Genomic DNA, 19,301 nt, shown 5'->3' on the forward strand with positions numbered 1-19,301 from the left:
TAATACTTTTTAGGATTTGATTTCAATATTCTTGTTTATTACCCTTGGCGATAGCAAGGGTATTGCAATTGGGAACTAGAATTTTTCCCACAATTAATTTGGTCCACAGGGCTCATTGGACTCATTAAACTGGTGGTACCTTGGATCATAATTGATTCAAAATCTAGAGTGTCTCCTGCACCCTTCGCCTGGAACGGCAAAGATCTTGGGTTCGATTCTGACCAGGACCAGTTTTTTTTTCAAACGGTAATTGTTCCGGTTCTAAAAAAAATTTCGGCCTTTTATTTGTCTGCTCATGTTTTGTCGGCTTAGTTGCCAACCAATGAATCGTTTACTTTCGCTGTAAATAATTTTAACTGCAGTTGTTTTTAGCATTTTAAAAATCCGGCCGAATCGAAATTTGCTTCTCACATTGCTTGTAATTCAACCCGCTCGATTTGTTAAAATTTCACTACTTTTTTCGTCTTTTTATCGGCTTATTAAGTTTCGACCTTATTAATGTTGGTTTAGTGGCCTCTTATTGCGTCGTTACGTCTGGAAAAAAATGTGCGTGTGTGTGCTGTGATGAGAAAAAAGACTTGACATTTTTTATAAGTTTTTCTGAATTTCTTTTCGGCATGAAGTGTTTCAGCTCAGGTTTTTTCGGCTTTGTTACGTCTTGGTTATTATAAATTCAAATCCAATCAACCATCTGGCCTCGAGGTAAAAATTAGCTCGAGGTGGCAAAGATTTGCGGTTCAAATCCGGCCGGGTCCTTTTTTACAAACTATTAGAGTTTTTTGCTTTTTCGGATTATCGTTCGTCTGTTTATTTTGTCGGCTTAGTTCCCGTAGCTCGATGATTCAGCTGTATGCCAAGTTGCTGGAACCCCCATGCTTGAAACGACAAAACCCGGGTGTTCGATTCCAGCTAAGAAATGTTTTTCTTGCAATTAGATAGTTTTGGCTAATTTTTATTATTGTCTTCTAAGTTCCGCAGAAAGGACTTTTTTTGAAAACTTGGTGTTTGTATAGCCTTCCCAAGCTCTTGTAGAGTCTATAATGGTGCAGGCAGTTTCAATCCTAATACTTTGGGCTTGTGTTGCAATTTTTAATGGCAAAAATTTTCATAACAATTGTATTTCTACCGCAAGTGGTGCGAAGCTCAGCTTCGCCTCTGTGTATATTTCAACAAATCGATTTAAATTAAACTGGTCGTCTTCCCGACTTTCATATTTGACATCCTGCATTATGTATCAGCAACAACGTTTCAACTTCAACATTAAAATATAACATAACGAAATATGTTTAATTGCTATTAATTTAAGTATCTTTTCATTTTGGAATGGAACTCAGGGAAGGATTGTTGATGTATGTTGATTGAGCGTGAATGCTGGTTTATGCATTGATCAAGGCATCTTTTGTGCCAATTGCAGCTTTTGAAATTTAACGTAAAAATTGACCGAAACTACTCGCTAAAATAAAAGTCAGAAACTATACATGTTGAAATTAAAAGCCAGGAAGTACAGTGCTGATTTAAATTAACCGGACAAAACGCGTTAAACTTGAAATTTAAAACGAGTTTTTCTCAAATTGGGTTGAGTTTAGGTGAAAACTTATGAAGACAAAACTTGCTTAAAATTTAAGCAGGATTAATATGCTGTAATTTGTTTTGCAGAATTCGGGCCCAAAATTTTACCCCAAAAATGGGTCATTTTAGCTTTTCTTAGTCATTTTAGCTTTTCTCAAAAATTAAGCCAAAAAATACCCAGTCGATCACAGATATAATTATATCAAAGTGAGCTCCTTACGTAGCCCAACAAATTTTAAGAAGGATATATTCTCCAAAACATTGTATAAGTTAATTTATTTTTGTTTGATAGACAAAAAAGGTCGTTTTTACTATAAAAAATACCAACTATTTATTTAAAAACAATTTGCAAATTTGTTTTGGAGAATTTGCCCTGCTTAAAATTTGTTGGGCTACGTAAGGAGCTCACTTTGATATAATTATGTCTGTGATCGACTGGGTATTTTTTGGCTTAATTTTTGATTAACTAAGAAAAGCCAAAATGACCCAGTTTTGGGGTAAAATTTTGGGACCGAATTCTGCAAAACAAATTACAGCATATTAATCCATCTTAAATTTTAAGCAAGTTTTGTCTTCATAAGTTTTCACCTTAACAACCCAATTTGAGAAAAACGCGTTTTAATTTTGAAGTTTAGCTCGTTTTGTCCGGTTAATTTAAATCAGCACTGTTCACTTATCGAAATTAAATTAACGTTTGTGAAAGAATTCTATTAAATTGACGGTTTTAAATTTTGGCTGTTTGACTTCAATAGTTTGAATTTTTTCCAAGCCTACATGCTGAAGTGCTCTAATTGAATAAAAGCGCGCTTTATGTTCAATTTCCAAAGAGTTCTAACTTCAGAGTGGAAAAACTACCAGCTTTGTCAATTTGAGTTTTATTTTTAGATTCTTGAAAATCCAAGAAAATTGAAGTGATATATATTTTTCATTCGGATTTTAAAATTTGAGGAAAATTGAAAAAAATAGGCATTTGTTCGGTATACTGGATTTGCTTACCCATTTTCACTTCCCGAAGTGTCTTCTGTGTTGTAGACTTTTCAGTTTGAGTTGAATTTCTAGGTAATAAAGCAAGCGAGTTACGTTTTTTAATCAAAATTGGTCATTTAGGCTAGAAAAAATTGATTTTACTGAAAAGAAAACTGATTTTGGTAGCTTCTTCTAGCGAGCGCGTTCTCGGTCATAAGAAGTTTTTAAAAAAATAATAAATTTTTTGTTTAAAAAAGAATCATACCTAAATCACTAACGTTTTACACACAAATTGACATTTGTATGAAGGGGAAAAAAGAAAAACCTTTTTTAATCGTTTTTGTAGGAATGGTGTTGGAACTTTCTGTGCTACTTGCGCAGTAACCGGCTATTCTTGTTAGTTTTTTGTTTTTATTAGTATTGAACGGCGAGTGCAAGCTTTTTATCACGGCAAAAATATCAGTGTTTCGTCTTTTAATTGTTTTTTTTTGAACAAACAACTTAAAATTAGGACCATCCATTTTCGACAATTTTTGATGGCTAAAATTTTTTCGAATGGACGGGATTGCAAGAAGAATTGATAGCTAGTTGGATTGATCAATCGATTGCGAGATTTATGTTGGCTCGATGGATGGCTAGTTGGGTGGATCAATGAAAATAGAGGGACTAGAGAGAAGTGAAATTGATGCATGGATGGCAACATAAATGAACGAATAGTTGGCTGGTTGAATGGATGACTGGTTGGAGTGATGGATTGTTTGAGTTGTGGCTGAATTGATAGATGACTGGTTGGAGTGATGGATTGCTTGTTGTGGCTGAATTGATATATGATTGGTTGGATGAATGGCTGGTTCCGTGGATGACTGGTTGGTTGGATAGCTAGATAGAAGGCTAGCTAAAAGAATGGATAGATGGCTAGTTGGATGGATGGATGTCTCGTTGGATGAAGGGCTGGTTGGATGGATTGCTAGATGAATGTATGGATGGATAGTTTAGAAAAATGGTTGGAGTGTTGCATGGCTAGAAAGATGGATCGCTTGATGAATGAATATCTTGATGAATCGCTGGACGGATGACTTAATGACTCCCTGAATGCATGGCTAGATGGATTTGCCGATTCATGAATGATTGGCTTGATGGAATGAATGATGCCTGGTTGGATAGATTGATAGCTTGTTCGCTACGAGAATGAGTGGATGGATGGCTAAAGCGATGAGCCGAAAGTTGAATGACTGGCCTGATGTCTAGGTGGATAGATGTATCGCTTGATGAAGGACTGGTTGGATGGATTGCTAGATGAACGGATGGATCGATCGATGGCTGAATCTATGGATGGATAGTTTAAAGGATGGTTGGAGTGTTGGATGGCTAGAAAGATGGATCCCTTGATGAATCGCTGGACGGATGACTTTATGGCTCCCTGAATGCATGTCTAGATAGATTTGTCGATTCATAAATGATTGGCTTGATGGAATGAATGATGCCTGGTTGGATAGCTTGTTCGCTACGATAATGAGTGGCTGAATGGATGGATGGCCAAAGCGATGGGCCGAATATTGAATGACTGGCCTGATGTCTAGGTGGATGGATGTATCGCTTGATGAATAAAAGGCTTCATCGATGGGTTAATGGGTTGATCGATGGGTTGCTAGTTGGGAGGATAGCTAAATGGATGGATAGCTTGTTGGGTGTATGGGTGGTTGATTGGATCTGAGACCGTTCAAAAGATCTGAGCTAATAAGTTTAGAGACCACATCTGCAATTATGTGACTAACTTCGCATCACACCACCATGGGGTCGAAATTTTCGAAACTTGAGTAGAAAAGACCCGCCAAAGTTTTGCTATGGTGGGTCCAAAACTTTTTCGACCTGCCATAGGCTCGAAAGTTTCAATATTTGAGTTGTAAGGTTTAACTTTGGAAAATCATAAAAAACACCATTTCACGAGCTACAAAAACATTGAGCAGTAGTTTTTGGAGACACTTGTCAGCCTTTGAGAGAATCAATCAGTTATGGGATTCGGATTTTCAAATTTTGTTAAGTGTTTCAAATCCAAGATTGTAAACAAAATTTCAAAAAACGTCATCTCGAAAACTAAAAGGATTTGAGCAGACTTGTTTGGAGGCAAGATTTGTAATTCATGAGAGTGTTCTGACAGAACCCGTTTATAGTGCTGGGTTTTCAGTTTTTTGTCATGGGTTTTCAATCTGCGATTAAAAAAGAAACAATTAAAACAAACATGAAAAACGGCATATATCGGTACCTAAAAGTTTTTACATTTGCAGGCCAATTTTGCATCCTCTGGGACAATCTTGAAGCACGGTACTATAGGTTAACTAACTTCAAACGTGCTAAAGCGAAAAACGCTTGTTACATCATGTGTAGATGGATGAAATCGGACATTTACAATAAATACAGTACACTTCGCTGCCCTCCGTACCTCCCATGCCGGCATCATTGCTACAGCCATACAATCGGGTCATTCAATAGGCCTAGTGCTCGTATACTAGAAGATCGATCAAGTTCTTATGCATTGCTATATACGATATAGCTTAAACGTGCAAAAATTCCTTCCTTAAACATGCAAAATTGAAAAAAAAACTTATTTATGGGGAGATAGCTGTCACACGCATTTGAATAAATTATAGTATAGATATATATTGAGTTTTTTGCTATCATACTAAAATATGTTGTTTAATGAAAATCTTAAGGTATTTTGAAAATCAAATTGATGAGGCTGTACCCTGCTTAAAATTGGTTTGACTACCTCAGAGTCTCACTTCGATATTATTTGCTCAATAATTATCTGAATAATGGTAAAATTGGGTTTCAAATTTTGCAAAATACCTTTCAGACTCTTTTTTTTTTTACTTATTCAGCCCAATTTGAGAGATAAGAGTTCAATTTTGTTCGTTTTGTCCAGAAAATCCTTAACCAGCTCGCGGATCGCAGTTTTATTGTTGCTAAAATTTAATCTGGTGTAAAAGTTGAATCATGAATTGGGTGGGGCTATTAAGTCATCTCTCTCTACAATACTCGAAGCAAGGTCCGCAGGCAAAAAAACGGTTTTTTGGCATAAGCGTAAAGCAGTACCAGACTTGAATTTTAAAATACGGTTAAATTATGGACTAAAATAAAAAAAAATGGAAGTTAAAATCCGAAAATGAAAATTCAGCAAGGTCTCAAAGACAAACGACGAGAGTCTATAAATGTAGTATTATGAATTTTTGCCCTGCAACAAAACTTAATGTCAAAAGGGTTAGGTAGTGGTCATTGTTCGCAAAATTTTGCATTTTTTTTTTGTGATGTCAGTTGTTAATTAAAGCGGTGTTATCTTACAATAAGATGCTACTCTTCTTTTGCCAAAAATCTGGCTTTTGAAAAAAATTATAAATACTGTTCGAAGTATAACCAAAAGCGATCCAGCTATTTATCTTGAATCAGCCATTTATTGTAAAATATCAATGTCACCATTAAAACTTCAAGAACTAGTAATTTAAGAGAGACGAAGCTCCTCTTTGTAAAGACAAAAGAAAAGAAACCTCCAAAACTACCGAGTTTGCACTCTGCCCGCCAAACAAAATTCACTTGCTTTAATAACGTTACTTGACGTCTTGGCTTATTCTACTTTATTCGTAGGTTGTATCAGGCAGCCAGCAAATAAAGCTCTTGGATGAATCAAACAGCCAGATAGTTTGCCCTACGGATAGTTGGTTCAAAATTAAACGAAGAAATCTTATAACCAACATTTGCAATTGTGCTTGTAGAATTAGCTGAATAAGTTTTCAGCGTAACTTGTTATGGCTTGTCAAATTATCAACAATTTCTCCTTGCTCAATTTTTAATCGCAATATTTGCCCTTTTTTCCCATTTTAAAATTTAATTCATTTACCTTAGCCACTCGCAAGAGTTTTGCAACTCTGTAACAGACTTTGACTTTTAAAACTGGGTACTAGACCGGTAAAAGCTTTTTTTCTTGCAAATAAACACGTAAGCAGCCTGTTTCAACTTGGTTCTTAATTTTTTCAAACTCAAAGACTGCTTCTGATAATTTGGCGCAGAGGTAAAACTCAAGCGTAGGACCACAAATTTTAGGCGAGGGCACAAGTTCATTTTATTGCTTATCCTCAAAATTCCAAGGAAGTCGAGTTAGATTCTGTTTGAGGTTTGCCTCGTCCTTAAAATCAATTTTTTGAGATCAAATATTGTACAGCAGTACTTATCGCTTCCAGAAGTTTTCGTCACTTTTGCACAGCCTGTAAACTGACTACTGCCTTATCTTGTCTGATTTTAATTCCACGTCACGTAGTTTTTTGGTTCAATGTCGTCTTTTCCTTAGATAACCTTCCAGAGCAGCGAAGTGTCGCTAAGTATATATATATATATAGTATTCAATTTTTGGGCTGAAATGGATTTTAGGCTGATTGCGAATTTCAAGCTATCATGGTTAGAAAATGCGAAAAGACGAGCAACAAAGTCCCTATATTTCTCGAAAAGAACACTATCATCCAAAACGATCTCTATATATAGATACATAAGGAGCAGGCTAGATTTCGTTTATTTCGAAATATACGTTCCGTCATAATCGTAGATCCAAGACATAGACCTCGAATGAACTTTTTCGATGTATCGACGTATGTAATGATAGGTACCACAGACCCAGTATTGCTATTAAGTTTTGCTTTGATGCTCGTTTTGGATGATAGAGTTCTTTTCAAGAAATATAGGGACTTTGTTGCTCGTCTTTTCGCATTTTCTAACCATGATAGCTTGAAATTCGCAATCAGCCCAAAATCCGTTTCGGTACTCCACTAGTGACATCAAGCATCGCAGAGTCCGATTTTCCGTGTCTGCGTATTTTTTGCCTCAATTCCCTTAGTCTGGCTATTTTCTCGTCATTTGAGCAATTTTTACAAGCAAAAGTTCCTTCGAAAATTGCTTGTTTTGAAGCTGATGATTAGTTGAAGAAATTTTTTCCACATTCCAATTTTGTTTACGCTTGCGATAAGTAAGCGTTATCAAACTGGAATATAAACTTTTTTCGGGTTAACAACTAGTTTAACAAAATCAGTTGAATCACTTCTTTCACTTTCTCTTCTTATCTTCTCTTCAATACTCATCTAAACATGTTCCAGGTTGCTTCTTCCATGGCCTGGAGGTAAAACAGTTGCTTTTGTTTGCACCCTAAGATGTGGGGCTCGAGTCGTGGCCGGATCTTGTTTTTTTTTAGTATCAACGAAATCGAAAAAAAATTCCGAGAAAAATGAATTGTTGGTTTTTTGTTTGTTTGCTCTGGTTTTGTCGGCTAAATTGCCACAACGGATTTTGTTTGTGCTGTAGATAGTTTTCCTGTAGTTTCAAGTGCAAATGTTTTTTTTTTCTATTTTCAAGGAGGACTTGAAAGGTTTTTTTAAAAACTTTCATAACATCGTTTTTTTCCGGTTCAGTTGGTTTCTGCTCAAAGCTGGTCGGCTTAGTTGCCTCATCATTGATTTAGTTGATTAGTTGCCTCACAAACATAGTTGCCTCATTGCAAGTGCAGGTGCTGTTCATTCTAGTTTTAAAGAGACTTGAAAGATTTTTAAAAAAATCATTTTTGGTTCGGTTCAAGTGGTTTCAGCTCAAAGATTGTTGGCTTAGTTGTCACATCAATGAATTTTCTTGTCTTGTAAAATTTTTAATTGTAGTTGCAAAAGCAACTATGTGCACTGTTGTTTAAGGTGGGACTTCAATCATTTTTTAAAATAAAATCATGCTTTTTTCAGCTGAACTTGTGTTTGCTCAAAGATTGTCAGCTTTGTTTCTTTTTGTAATTTTTGATCCGCTGTTGCTGAATCTCGCATGTTTTCCTGGAATGATCTTATACCGAGATACATGAAAGTTTATATGACTTTGTTTTTTTGAAATTTTTCTTTTTCGGCTTTTTGTTTTCATTTTATGTTAGTGATATAAAAACATTAAAAGCTCCGCCTCGCCTCTGTGGAGAATGTTGTATTCTCTTTTTCCTTCCAGCCGCAAGAAAGGGATGAATGTTGACTCAAATTTTTCTATTATAATTTTGCATTTGCGAGCAACGTTTTTCGACGTTTTATTTATGTATAACAGTACATGTTTAAGCAATGGCCGATCTCGTATATCTTTTTCATCGTTTTATCGGCCTATATATAGGCATTGTCGCCAGGCTTGCATAATACGGGGATAATTTTTCCTCATTGAAAACTAATTAACAATTTTTTTAATTGAAATTTCCAAGTGGAAATTTTTAAATTAGCGGTTTGGTTCTGTTTTTGTTTAATCATCCTTTGATTTGATCAAAAAATGCGCTCATTTCAGTTATGTGATTCTAAGAGATCCTTTGTTTGGCTGTTTTTCTTGGGACACTTGCCCATTTAAACAAAAATCATTTTCTGAGAAAAAATTCCAATTCATGTTTTCCGATTCAGTATTGCTGTATTGTGCTTTTAATCCTTCATTGCAAGTAACGGTTTATTTTGACTGTGTAAATGAATATTCACAACCAGCGATTTTTTGAGATCTTTGTTTTTTCGTACTTCAATAGCAATTTATTCGTTAAATTGTCAAAAAAATCATATTTTTTTCAAGTTCGTCTTGGGCTTTATTTTTAACGTAGTGGTGCCTCAGTGGGAGTATGACTAGAGACCTGGAATGTAGTTTAAGATGTATAGGCACTTCAATTTTTCTTAAGCTAATTTTTGTGCTTCAATGTCTACTTTTAAGGCAAAAAAAAATATCTCAGAGATTCGTTTATTCTTTTAATTTGTTCAGAAGTTAAAGGGCTGGAGAAAATTTGGTAGCAACTTGAAAGGAGCTGATTTTGCGTTCATCTTTCCTTGACTGAGCAGATGAAGTGACTTCGTTTGAATTTTCTGCATATACCAACTTACAGATTTGGTGTGAGATAAGCTAGTTCTAAATTTACCAACAACAATGGCTTGTCGCGGGAATGATAGTATTATTCTTGAAACAATAAAGCTTCCTGTTTTTATGTGGATCAAGTTCCTGACCAGAGATTCACAGTTGGCTCATTTTAGTAAATATGCAAACGAGGTGGCCTTGACCTCAAACAAGTTTATCTCAATGTGAACATTTTGCCCATTCATTGTTTGTTCTGCTGTCGCTATAAGTTTTCTAGTAGAAGTTCAAACAATTGATCTTGCATCACAGAATCGAGAGCTTGTTATTAGTAGCAGTAAAAATAGTCAGAATTAATACTCATCGTTCTTCAAGCGAGAAAATGGATAGTGAAAGCTCGATTATCAGAGGAAAAAGAAAATTGGAGTTTCTCAAAAGTTTCTATGTTCTAATGTCTATCTTGATTATCAGCTCAATTTTCGCAGCGATAGCCTTAGCAATTCCGTTGACAGAGCGAGGCTTCTACTGCGACGATGACTTCATTACGAAGCCTTACATCCCACATCAAAGTGTCAGTACTTTTGTGTGCGCAGTTGTGTCCGTATGTATGGCCGCGTCAGCTATTATTCTAATCGATTCCTTCAATATTTGCTATTTTTGCACTCGGTCCGAAGGTGTCTCTTTTTTCACTGCCTTGAGATCACCAGTCATTCAGAAGTACTTTTTGATCACGGTGCAATGTGTGTTATTTATGGGTTGTGGAGCCCTAGTTGAACAGACTATTCTTCTGATGACCAAGAAAACCATCGGAGAGTTGCGACCTCATTTCATTGCAGTATGCTACCCTAATATAAACAAGTACTACGCATTGTGCAATAATATAACCTATTCCACTAACTACATACAGCCGAAATGCCTGGACGCAGATGAAGACCACGTGAAAGAAGCACGAATGTCCTTTCCTTCCGGACACTCCTCGTTTATATTCTATGGAGCTGTTTCTGCCATTTTGTACATCAGATCTCAGCGGATACCGATTAGTGAGTGCTTCAAGGTGTTCTGTATTACAGTCCAGTTCGGCTACTTCATTCTGGCCTGGTGGGTGGCCCTCACCCGAGTCAGAGACTACTGGCACCATGCCTGGGATGTCTTGACTGGCGCTCTGATCGGATCTACAACAGCTTACATCATCTGGAGGTGTTCGCCGTTGAAAGTTAAAAGACGGCAACTACTTAGTGCAGGTAGATTTAATGTTTCTTCTCGAGGCTTGGAAAGTGGGAGAGGAAACTTCAAAACTGCAACACAGCTAAAACTATTCTCATTGGTTGCTAGGAAGTATTTTTTAGAAGTTCAAACAGCAAATCTTGCAACATCATTAGCGTAAGGAATTGCCCCAATTTTTTTTTGCTATTTTATAATTTTTTCTTAGTCCCGTGAAAAGAAATGATTTTTCGTAGAAGTTATTGTCCTTCTTGCCAGAAACACTTTTTCTTATTTTTAAAGACAAGTGATCAAGTGTGAATTTTTTTGCATTCTAGTCATCATCATGCATGTTGCTTTTTCCCCTAATCAAGTTAACTCAAACGCATTACAAAATTGACTCATATTATTACCTAGAAATTTCAACACGCAGCCAAGTTTAGACGTAAACAATCGATTATAACGGATTATTTTGTTGATTTTTGACAAATATAATTGATTATAACTACCAAAATTAATTGATTATAACTACCAAAATAAATACTATGTGTTATAATTTTTCTGCCAATAACAAAATCTCTAAAAATAAAATTATAATAGTTTGGTTCCTGTGAATTGCAGAGGAGTTATCAGTAGGCCTTAACAGTCCTGTCGAAGTTTAGTCCATTTGCATTATCTCCCCACATTCCAGACTGTGTTATTTTGTTGAGCGAAGCTCTTTTTTTGCGACTCAAGGCCGTTTTTTTTTGCGTCTAGAATTTTCACGTGGTACCACTATTGCAGCCGAAATTGGTCAGGCTGTGATAGATCTGAAGCTAGAGGTCAAGTGAGAGCTTGTCCTCACACACTATCATTGCCATGGCATGGGATCGAATACACGATCTGACTATTTCAAAGTGAACGCCTTACCACTATGCTCTAGTGCCTCTCGGAAATGACATAATAAGAGGCACTTACGAGTCTGCTTACTTATTTTGTCCAAGTGATCAAATCTCAAGTTATGAAATTAGGAAAGAAATTTCAAACATGTGTCCAATATACATGTAAGTGATCGCGTTGTTAAGTTTCTTTTTTTAGTGGAATCAATAAAAGTACCTTAACTTAGTATGCGCGTTAGGCGTTTGCTTTTAGGGAGACAGATCGAGTTTTTAATCCCCCGTCAACGCAATAATCATATGTTGTGACTTGATCTGAGTTAGCACTTGTCGTCTGACGGGATTTTTACCCCTGACTGACCAAATTCAGCTTCAGTTGATATAACACCAAAGTCCTAGCCTAGTTTTTTTCTTTATTAAGAATGGAATTTTCCGCAGCCTTTTTGTCATGTAGTTTCCCTGGAAACCTACCTTTCTGAATGTTAAATTTTTCAAGTCCTCGAATTCAGAAAATAGCCTTTTTCCAATCTTTTGATAAAAAAGAAAATGCTAAAAACGCTTTACGATAAATCATACTTCGCAAAAACTTGTCAAAAGACATATCTTTAATTCGATTACGTCTCAAATGGCATAATTCCCAAATGGCATAAAAATGAAAAAATTCCCAAATGGCATAAATTTCATGCAACAGTTGCTTTGGAAAAATCGAGAACAATTTTTTCGTGAACAATGTGAGAAAATTAGTCAAATTGTCAATTCAAATGTTTTTTGACCTTTTATCGTGAAAAACTTGTAGAACTTTTTATCAAAAGCAAGAAGCATAAGCATTTGTTTGGAAGCAATTAATTCCAAATCTTGTTCACATGCTTTCGTTCCTGTCAAAATGATAGAAATAGAAATTGATAGAAAACGTTTAAATTACAATGAACACTTCAAATTTATGCCATTTGGGAAAAGTTTCCATTTTTATGCCATTTGGGAAGTTACTTTAATTCCATTCCGCTGTTGTTGTTATCTTTTTGCTTTGCAGATTGTTTAGACAGTCAGAAAGATGCTAGGTAAATAAGATAACAGGATATTGAGACAACATGGCATCAAGATATCCAATGAGGGTTAAAATATAAAAATTGAGCTGTGTGAGTTTAAGCCATCTCTTTTTACGGGCTTTTCGGGCAAATTACGGGCTTCAAAGCAAAAACGCAAGGGGCGCAAAAAACTAACCTGATTGATTTAAGTTTCAAAGGTGGATTTTAAGAGCTTTCCTTGCGTAGTAAAAGAACGCATCAATCGATTACATCTTCAGACCTGTGAAAATTCTCTCTAATTTTTTTATCATGCAAAATCAGGTGCCACAAATATTCATCAGATTGGGTCGAGAAATAAACTTAAATGATTTCTTTTAAGCTGTGAATCGATCGATATTTCAAAGTTTCGGACAGCTTCTGTTCGCAGTGTCGACAAAAGTTGGTTTAAGACTTTTGCTTTTCAGTCTAATTTTGAGCGAGCTAGGAGCCGCAATAGGAGAAAAAAGCTGAACTGCAAATAACTTCTTATGATATATTTTAGGAAGCAGCGTCAAATCTAGAGTTGGGAGCGATAGACTTGACACACAAATGAGCTCATCTCCATCTGTGGCTTCATCGGAAACTTGAGTGAAGGGTCTCTACTCAGCTAATCGGATGAGCAGTTGCCATATAAACTTGGCTTTAATCATTTCTAAAAGATATCATGATATTTTTTGTTGCTTATAATGTATTGATATCACCAAATGGTCAATTCAATGGGGGACTGACCTTTTTCAAACCAATCTTGCACAATCTAGCAGACCAGCTTAAAGAAGCTGACGCATAATTGAATTGACTGACGTACCAAGACGCTTAGTCGGCGGCTGAGGTTCCCAGTTAAGACACTTGTCTCGGATACCATCTAAAATCAATTTTCAAAAAATAAAAGCAAAATTAGTGACAAACACTGATCCACACGCACAGTACCACTCATTATGAACACCGCGTTTGAAGTTAGCTTTCTGCCTTGTTGATAATTTTGAGCAGACGAAAAGATCGGTTTTAAAAAAACGGTCTGCTGAAAAAGCTATCACCGAATATATATCAAACCTTAAAGTGAGCCAAGAGCAAGCACTTATAAATCAATGAGCCAAGAGCGAACAAAACCTCGACTGGAGCTATTTACGCCAATAAAGATACTAATTGTTTTATACGATTACTAAAGGGATTTTTTTCGTTTTTATTTTACACTAGTAAGAGTACTGTTGTAGTTTGGCTACTTTTTTTCCAAATTAACTCAAAAACTAAGTGCTCACTCAGTGGCACTTGCTATAATAACTAATCTGATGTTTGGAGGTTCTATGCCGCACTTAACACAAGTAATTTTTTTATTCTGTGGCATTTTTGTCAGACTGCAATGAAACTTGGCGCAGTGAACAAACTAACAATTGTGAACAGATTTATTTTCATACTTAACATCGTAACATCACGTATTTAGTCATAATAACACGTACAACTACTAAAATATAAGAAAACTTGTAAGGTTGGGGAGTGGAAATGAGACCTATTTTCTTCTGGCATATATGTCAACTTGTATCCGCTAAAAGCGACATCTGCTGAAACCTAATATTTGTAGTTGTGCAATCCGTAAAGAGTTATGTATCTTCACAGCAACTGAGATGTTCCAATAAAAGTTATCAACAGAAATTTGGAAAGTTCTTTTCTTTTCCTGGCGAACACAAAATAAACAAGACTGCTCGTATCAGGCCGAAGCCCTGAATGTTCCGACTGCTTTCGAAGGTTTATGGAGCAGCAGTAATAACATAAAAACATTATATGAAATAAAATAAAATGAAAAAAAAATTTGAAATTTTTTATGAAAATCATCCCACTTTTTTGAAAATCACTTTTATGAAAATCATGCAATATAGTTTTCGTTCCTTGTAACACATCAATTATGGCAAATAAGCTTCGTTCAAGCAATTTGGAACAATTTAAAAGACGGATTAAATCTCCGCTTACGCGTTAATAGCGCGAATTATATCGCGCGTTAATTGTCCCAAAATGGTCAAAATGGCAATCTTTAAACCCTCGTAACTTTACGAAAAATGATCACAGGTGAAATATCTTTTCAAATTTAAGCTCAGGACAACAATACCTTTTGAATGATATTTCAAAATTCCGTCAAAAAGGGCTAGTTAAAAAGTCGAAATTTGTCTGAAGAAAAAAACCCACCCCGAGCACAAATATTCCGTTACTTTCGTATCGAAAGTCGGAACAACAAACTGGTTAGTCTATAATGTAGAGGAAAACAATGCAAAAATGTAGTTTAAAACTAAAAGCAAAACCAAACAAGACTGCTCGTATCAGGGCGAAGCCCTGAATGTTCCGACTGCCTTTTAAGGCTTATGAAGCAGTAATAACGTTAAAAAATTAAATGAAATAAAACAAAAAATTCTGAAATTTGAAATTTTTTATGAAAATCTTCCCCCCACACGCCATATAAAGTACAAAATGATAGATTTCGCTCCTTGTAACAAATCAATTATGGCAAATAAGCTTCTTTCAACCAATTTGGAACGATTTCTAAGACGGATTAAATCTCCGCTTATGCGTTAATAGCGCGAATTATATCCCGCGTTAATTTTCCCAAATTGGCCAAAATGCCAGTCTTTAAACCCCCATAACTTAACGAAAAATAGTCACAGGTGAAATATCTATTCAAATTTGAGCTCAGGACAACAAAACCTTTTGAATGATATAAAAATTTTCTGTCAAAAATGGCTAGTTAAAAAGTCGAAATTTGTCTGAAGAAAAAAAACCCACCCCGAGCACAAATATTCCGTTACTTTCGTATCGAAAGTCGGAACAACAAACTGGTTAGTCTATAATGTAGAGGAAAACAATGCAAAAATGTAGTTTAAAACTAAAAGCAAAACCAAACAAGACTGCTCGTATCAGGGCGAAGCCCTGAATGTTCCGACTGCCTTTTAAGGCTTATGAAGCAGTAATAACGTTAAAAAATTAAATGAAATAAAACAAAAAATTCTGAAATTTGAAATTTTTTATGAAAATCTTCCCCCCACACGCCATATAAAGTACAAAATGATAGATTTCGCTCCTTGTAACAAATCAATTATGGCAAATAAGCTTCTTTCAACCAATTTGGAACGATTTCTAAGACGGATTAAATCTCCGCTTATGCGTTAATAGCGCGAATTATATCCCGCGTTAATTTTCCCAAATTGGCCAAAATGCCAGTCTTTAAACCCCCATAACTTAACGAAAAATAGTCACAGGTGAAATATCTATTCAAATTTGAGCTCAGGACAACAAAACCTTTTGAATGATATAAAAATTTTCTGTCAAAAAAGGCTAGTTAAAAAGTCGAAATTTGTCTGAAGAAAAAATACCCACCCCGAGCACAAATATTTCGTTACTTTCGTATCGAAAGTCGGAACAAAAAGACTTCTTGTATATCATGACAAAGCCCGGAATGTTCCAACTAAACTTATAAGCCAATTAGAAGTTTTTACTAAAAAGAAAAATAAAATAGTTAAAAAAATCTATCTATTTATTTTTTCCTCTCCATAACCTCCAATTGCAATGTGAAATTCATTGAAATGGATTTATCATCTCATGTTCTACTTTCATGGCCAAAAAGTTTACCTAAATTTCAATTTGAAATGGTTCAGTCAGCAGCTTGCGCATGTCATAAGAAATCAATATATTGCGCAGTAATTATTGTAGATTGCCCCCATAATTTCACCAAATTTATCACAGATGATTTTTTTAAATTCGAGCGTCGGACAGCAAAATTTTTTAGATGGAATGAAAACAAAACGCTTTGTTAAAAAAAGTCGAAAACTGAATTCGGAAGTTGGATCAATCAGTTTATTTGATGTGGTAGCCACTATTTCCTTGTATCCTAGGACTCTCTTTCAAGTTGATTAAATGTTTGCTGGTCATTAAAAAGAAGCGGGCCATAAAACAAATTTTTTTTTGCAACTCAGAATTTTTTTGCTACTAAGAATTTATCTAAAATTTTGATTCAAATTCATCTAAACAGCAACCGTTTTTGGATTGATTTAGTAATTCTGGGGCGCCGACATTGCCAATGAATTGGAAATAAAAATAGTTTTGTTTCTCTAATTTTTTTGCAACCTTATAAATAAATTTGGATTCGGAAGACTGAGCAGTATGGTCTTCAGTGAAAGTAATTTCATAATTTTCATTGGCATTCTGTTAATATTGTCTAAGGTTTTTATTCTTGAGCGTATTCCGTGACAAAGCATACTTGCTCCGCGCCCCATCTTTATAGTTTCATTGATTTATCACACAATATCAAATTATGAATACTTGAATAACTCCGAAATTAGTTAATGCACTGCGATTCTTTTCCAACTGAGAATTTTTTTATTCTTCATGAATAAACTGTGTCACCGATTTAAAAAAAAAAAATTCAGGATGTTGCCAAGATATCCATGGTGACTTGATCTTGGTGACTTGATGGTATTACAAGATTATGCTATTTCCTCTGAAGATCTTGATAAGATCTATCGAAAATTAATTGGAAATATTATTACAATATAGTTTGAAGTCAACCTGTCACAAAGTCGGAACATTCAGGCCTTTGCCCTGACATAAGCAGTCTTTGTTATTATGATATGCATTAAGCTGGTCATAGAAAATAAGTTAATAGTTTATTTAGGAGAGTAATATTATACAGACAGGTAAACAATAAACTTCGTTGTAAATTAAGCAATATTTGAGACTTACTGTTGAAACGTGTCTCGCATTCATTTGAAATAGATATTGTAGCTTTGAAAAAAAATTGTATTCGGGCGCATACTAGATAACGCTACAAAACAAACTCAGCTGCATCAACATTAGTTAAGACGAAACGATAAAAGAATGGCGATTGAACTCGGCTACTGGAAGTCTTGAGCGCTCTGAGAGCCAATCAGAATGCTGCTAGAGTACCTAGAGGGGCCATACGAGTGGAAATATTACGAGTTTGACGATATCGCAGGTTGGTTTGAATAGGATATAATCTAGAGATAGTTTTTCCGAGCTTACCCTGGACGATTTTCCAGTCCATGGCCATTTTGAAATACATCGGAAGGGAACCTGGGATGTTTGGGGTAGAGACAAATTAATGAAAGAAATAACAAAACAGGTGTGACGTAAACTAAAATTAAAAAAAAACAACGCACAAGTAATGGATGCGCAGCATTAGCCAGAATGATGCAAAAGCATGAATCTAGAGAAATATTAACAGAATGATAATCATAATCCTAAAATTAAGAAAAAATTGGATTGGCAATGGGCGCATTTTAGGATCCGCGTCATTACCGCCAACAATTTCGAGCATATTAATAAATAATTCATTGCAGTAGTTCACCGCAGACACAAAAAAAATTATCCCAGACAAAACCCAGGGCAGCTTTTTTGGCAACGAGATACCTATTGATCTTTTTAGAATCCAAATCAAAACTGAAAAAGTTTTCATATGACACCTCGTTTAAGCCCGTATGAATTTTTTTGGCTTTCACAATCGGCTGGAAAAAAATCTGAGTGGTCGGCATCAGAAAAAGTATTTGATTATATTCTTGAGATTTTCCGCAGTAATAAAACAATGAAGAAAAAAAGAAATACACTAAATGAAAATCGATCGCACTATCAACAGATAAAGTACGAGGCTTTGGTTACTCTAGTTCACACTAAATTTATAATTTTTGAAATTCTGTTAATATTGTTTAAGATTTCTGCTCCTGAGAGTACTCCGTGAAAAAACCAACTTGCTCCGCGCCCCAGCTTTATAGTTTCATTGATTTTTCGCACAATCTCAAATTATGAATACTTGAATAACTCCGAAATTAGTTAATGCACTGCGATTCTTTTCCAACTGAGAATTTTTTTATTCTTCATGAATAAACTGTGTCACCGATTTTAAAAAAAAATTCAGGATGTTGCCAAGATATCCATGGTGACTTGATCTTGGAACTCTTGACAAGATTATGGTATTTCCTCTGAAGATCTTGATAAGATATCTATCGAAAATTAACTCTGGAATAATTATTACATTACAGTCTGAAGTCAACCTGGCACCAAGTCGGAGCATTCAGGCCTTTGCCCTGACATTAGCAGTCTTTGTTAGTATGATATGCATTAAGGTGGTTATAGAAACTAACATTTCGTTGTAAATTCAGCAAAGTTTGAGACTTACTGTTCAAACGTGTCTCGCATTGATTTGAAATAGATATTGTATCAGCAACTTTGAAAAAAATTAGTATTCGGGCGCATACTAGATAACGCTACAAAACAAACTCAGCTGCATCAACACTTTAGTTAAGAGGATACCATAAAAGAATGGTGATTAAACTCGGCTACTGGAAGCCTTGCGCGCTCTGAGAGCCAATCAGAATGCTGCCAGAGTACCTAGAGCAATACGAGTGGAAATATTACGAGTTCGACAATATCGCATGTTGGTTTGAATAGGATAAGTATAATCTAAAGATAGTTTTTCCGAGCTTACCCTGGATGGTTTTCCAGTCCATGGCCATTTTGAAATACATCGGAAGGAAACCTGGGATGTTTGGGGGAGAGACAAATTCAGAAATAACAAAACAGGTGTGACGTAAAACTAAAATTAAAAGAAAAACAACGCACAAGTAATGGATGCGCAGCATTAGGCAGAATGATGCAAAAGCATGACTCTAGAGAAATTTTAACAGAATGATAACCATAATCCTAAAATTAATGAAAATTGGATTGGCAGTGGGCGCATTTTAGGATCCGCATCATTACCGCC

General features: G+C 35.4%; 3 protein-coding genes across 5 annotated transcripts in view; all 3 read left to right on the top strand.

Moving 5' to 3' along the window:
• Positions 1 to 19,301, top strand: part of LOC134848911 (protein SET-like) — a 229,324-nt gene that overhangs the window by 131,008 nt on the left and 79,015 nt on the right. The window lies entirely within an intron of this gene.
• The window catches only part of LOC134848909 (beta-catenin-like protein 1), a 183,865-nt gene that overhangs the window by 51,416 nt on the left and 113,148 nt on the right, over positions 1 to 19,301 (top strand). The gene's annotated exons all lie outside the window — the stretch shown is intronic.
• LOC134847857 (phospholipid phosphatase 1-like) lies at positions 9,494 to 13,278 on the top strand. Its single transcript, XM_063865092.1, has 2 exons — positions 9,494 to 10,649; positions 13,050 to 13,278. Exons 1-2 carry the CDS (start codon positions 9,791 to 9,793, stop codon positions 13,133 to 13,135), a joined length of 945 nt encoding a protein of 314 aa, XP_063721162.1. The 5' UTR covers positions 9,494 to 9,790; the 3' UTR covers positions 13,136 to 13,278.

The sequence above is a fragment of the Symsagittifera roscoffensis genome, chromosome 6, assembly GCF_963678635.1.
Source record: "Symsagittifera roscoffensis chromosome 6, txSymRosc1.1, whole genome shotgun sequence".
NCBI lineage: Eukaryota > Metazoa > Xenacoelomorpha > Acoela > Convolutidae > Symsagittifera > Symsagittifera roscoffensis.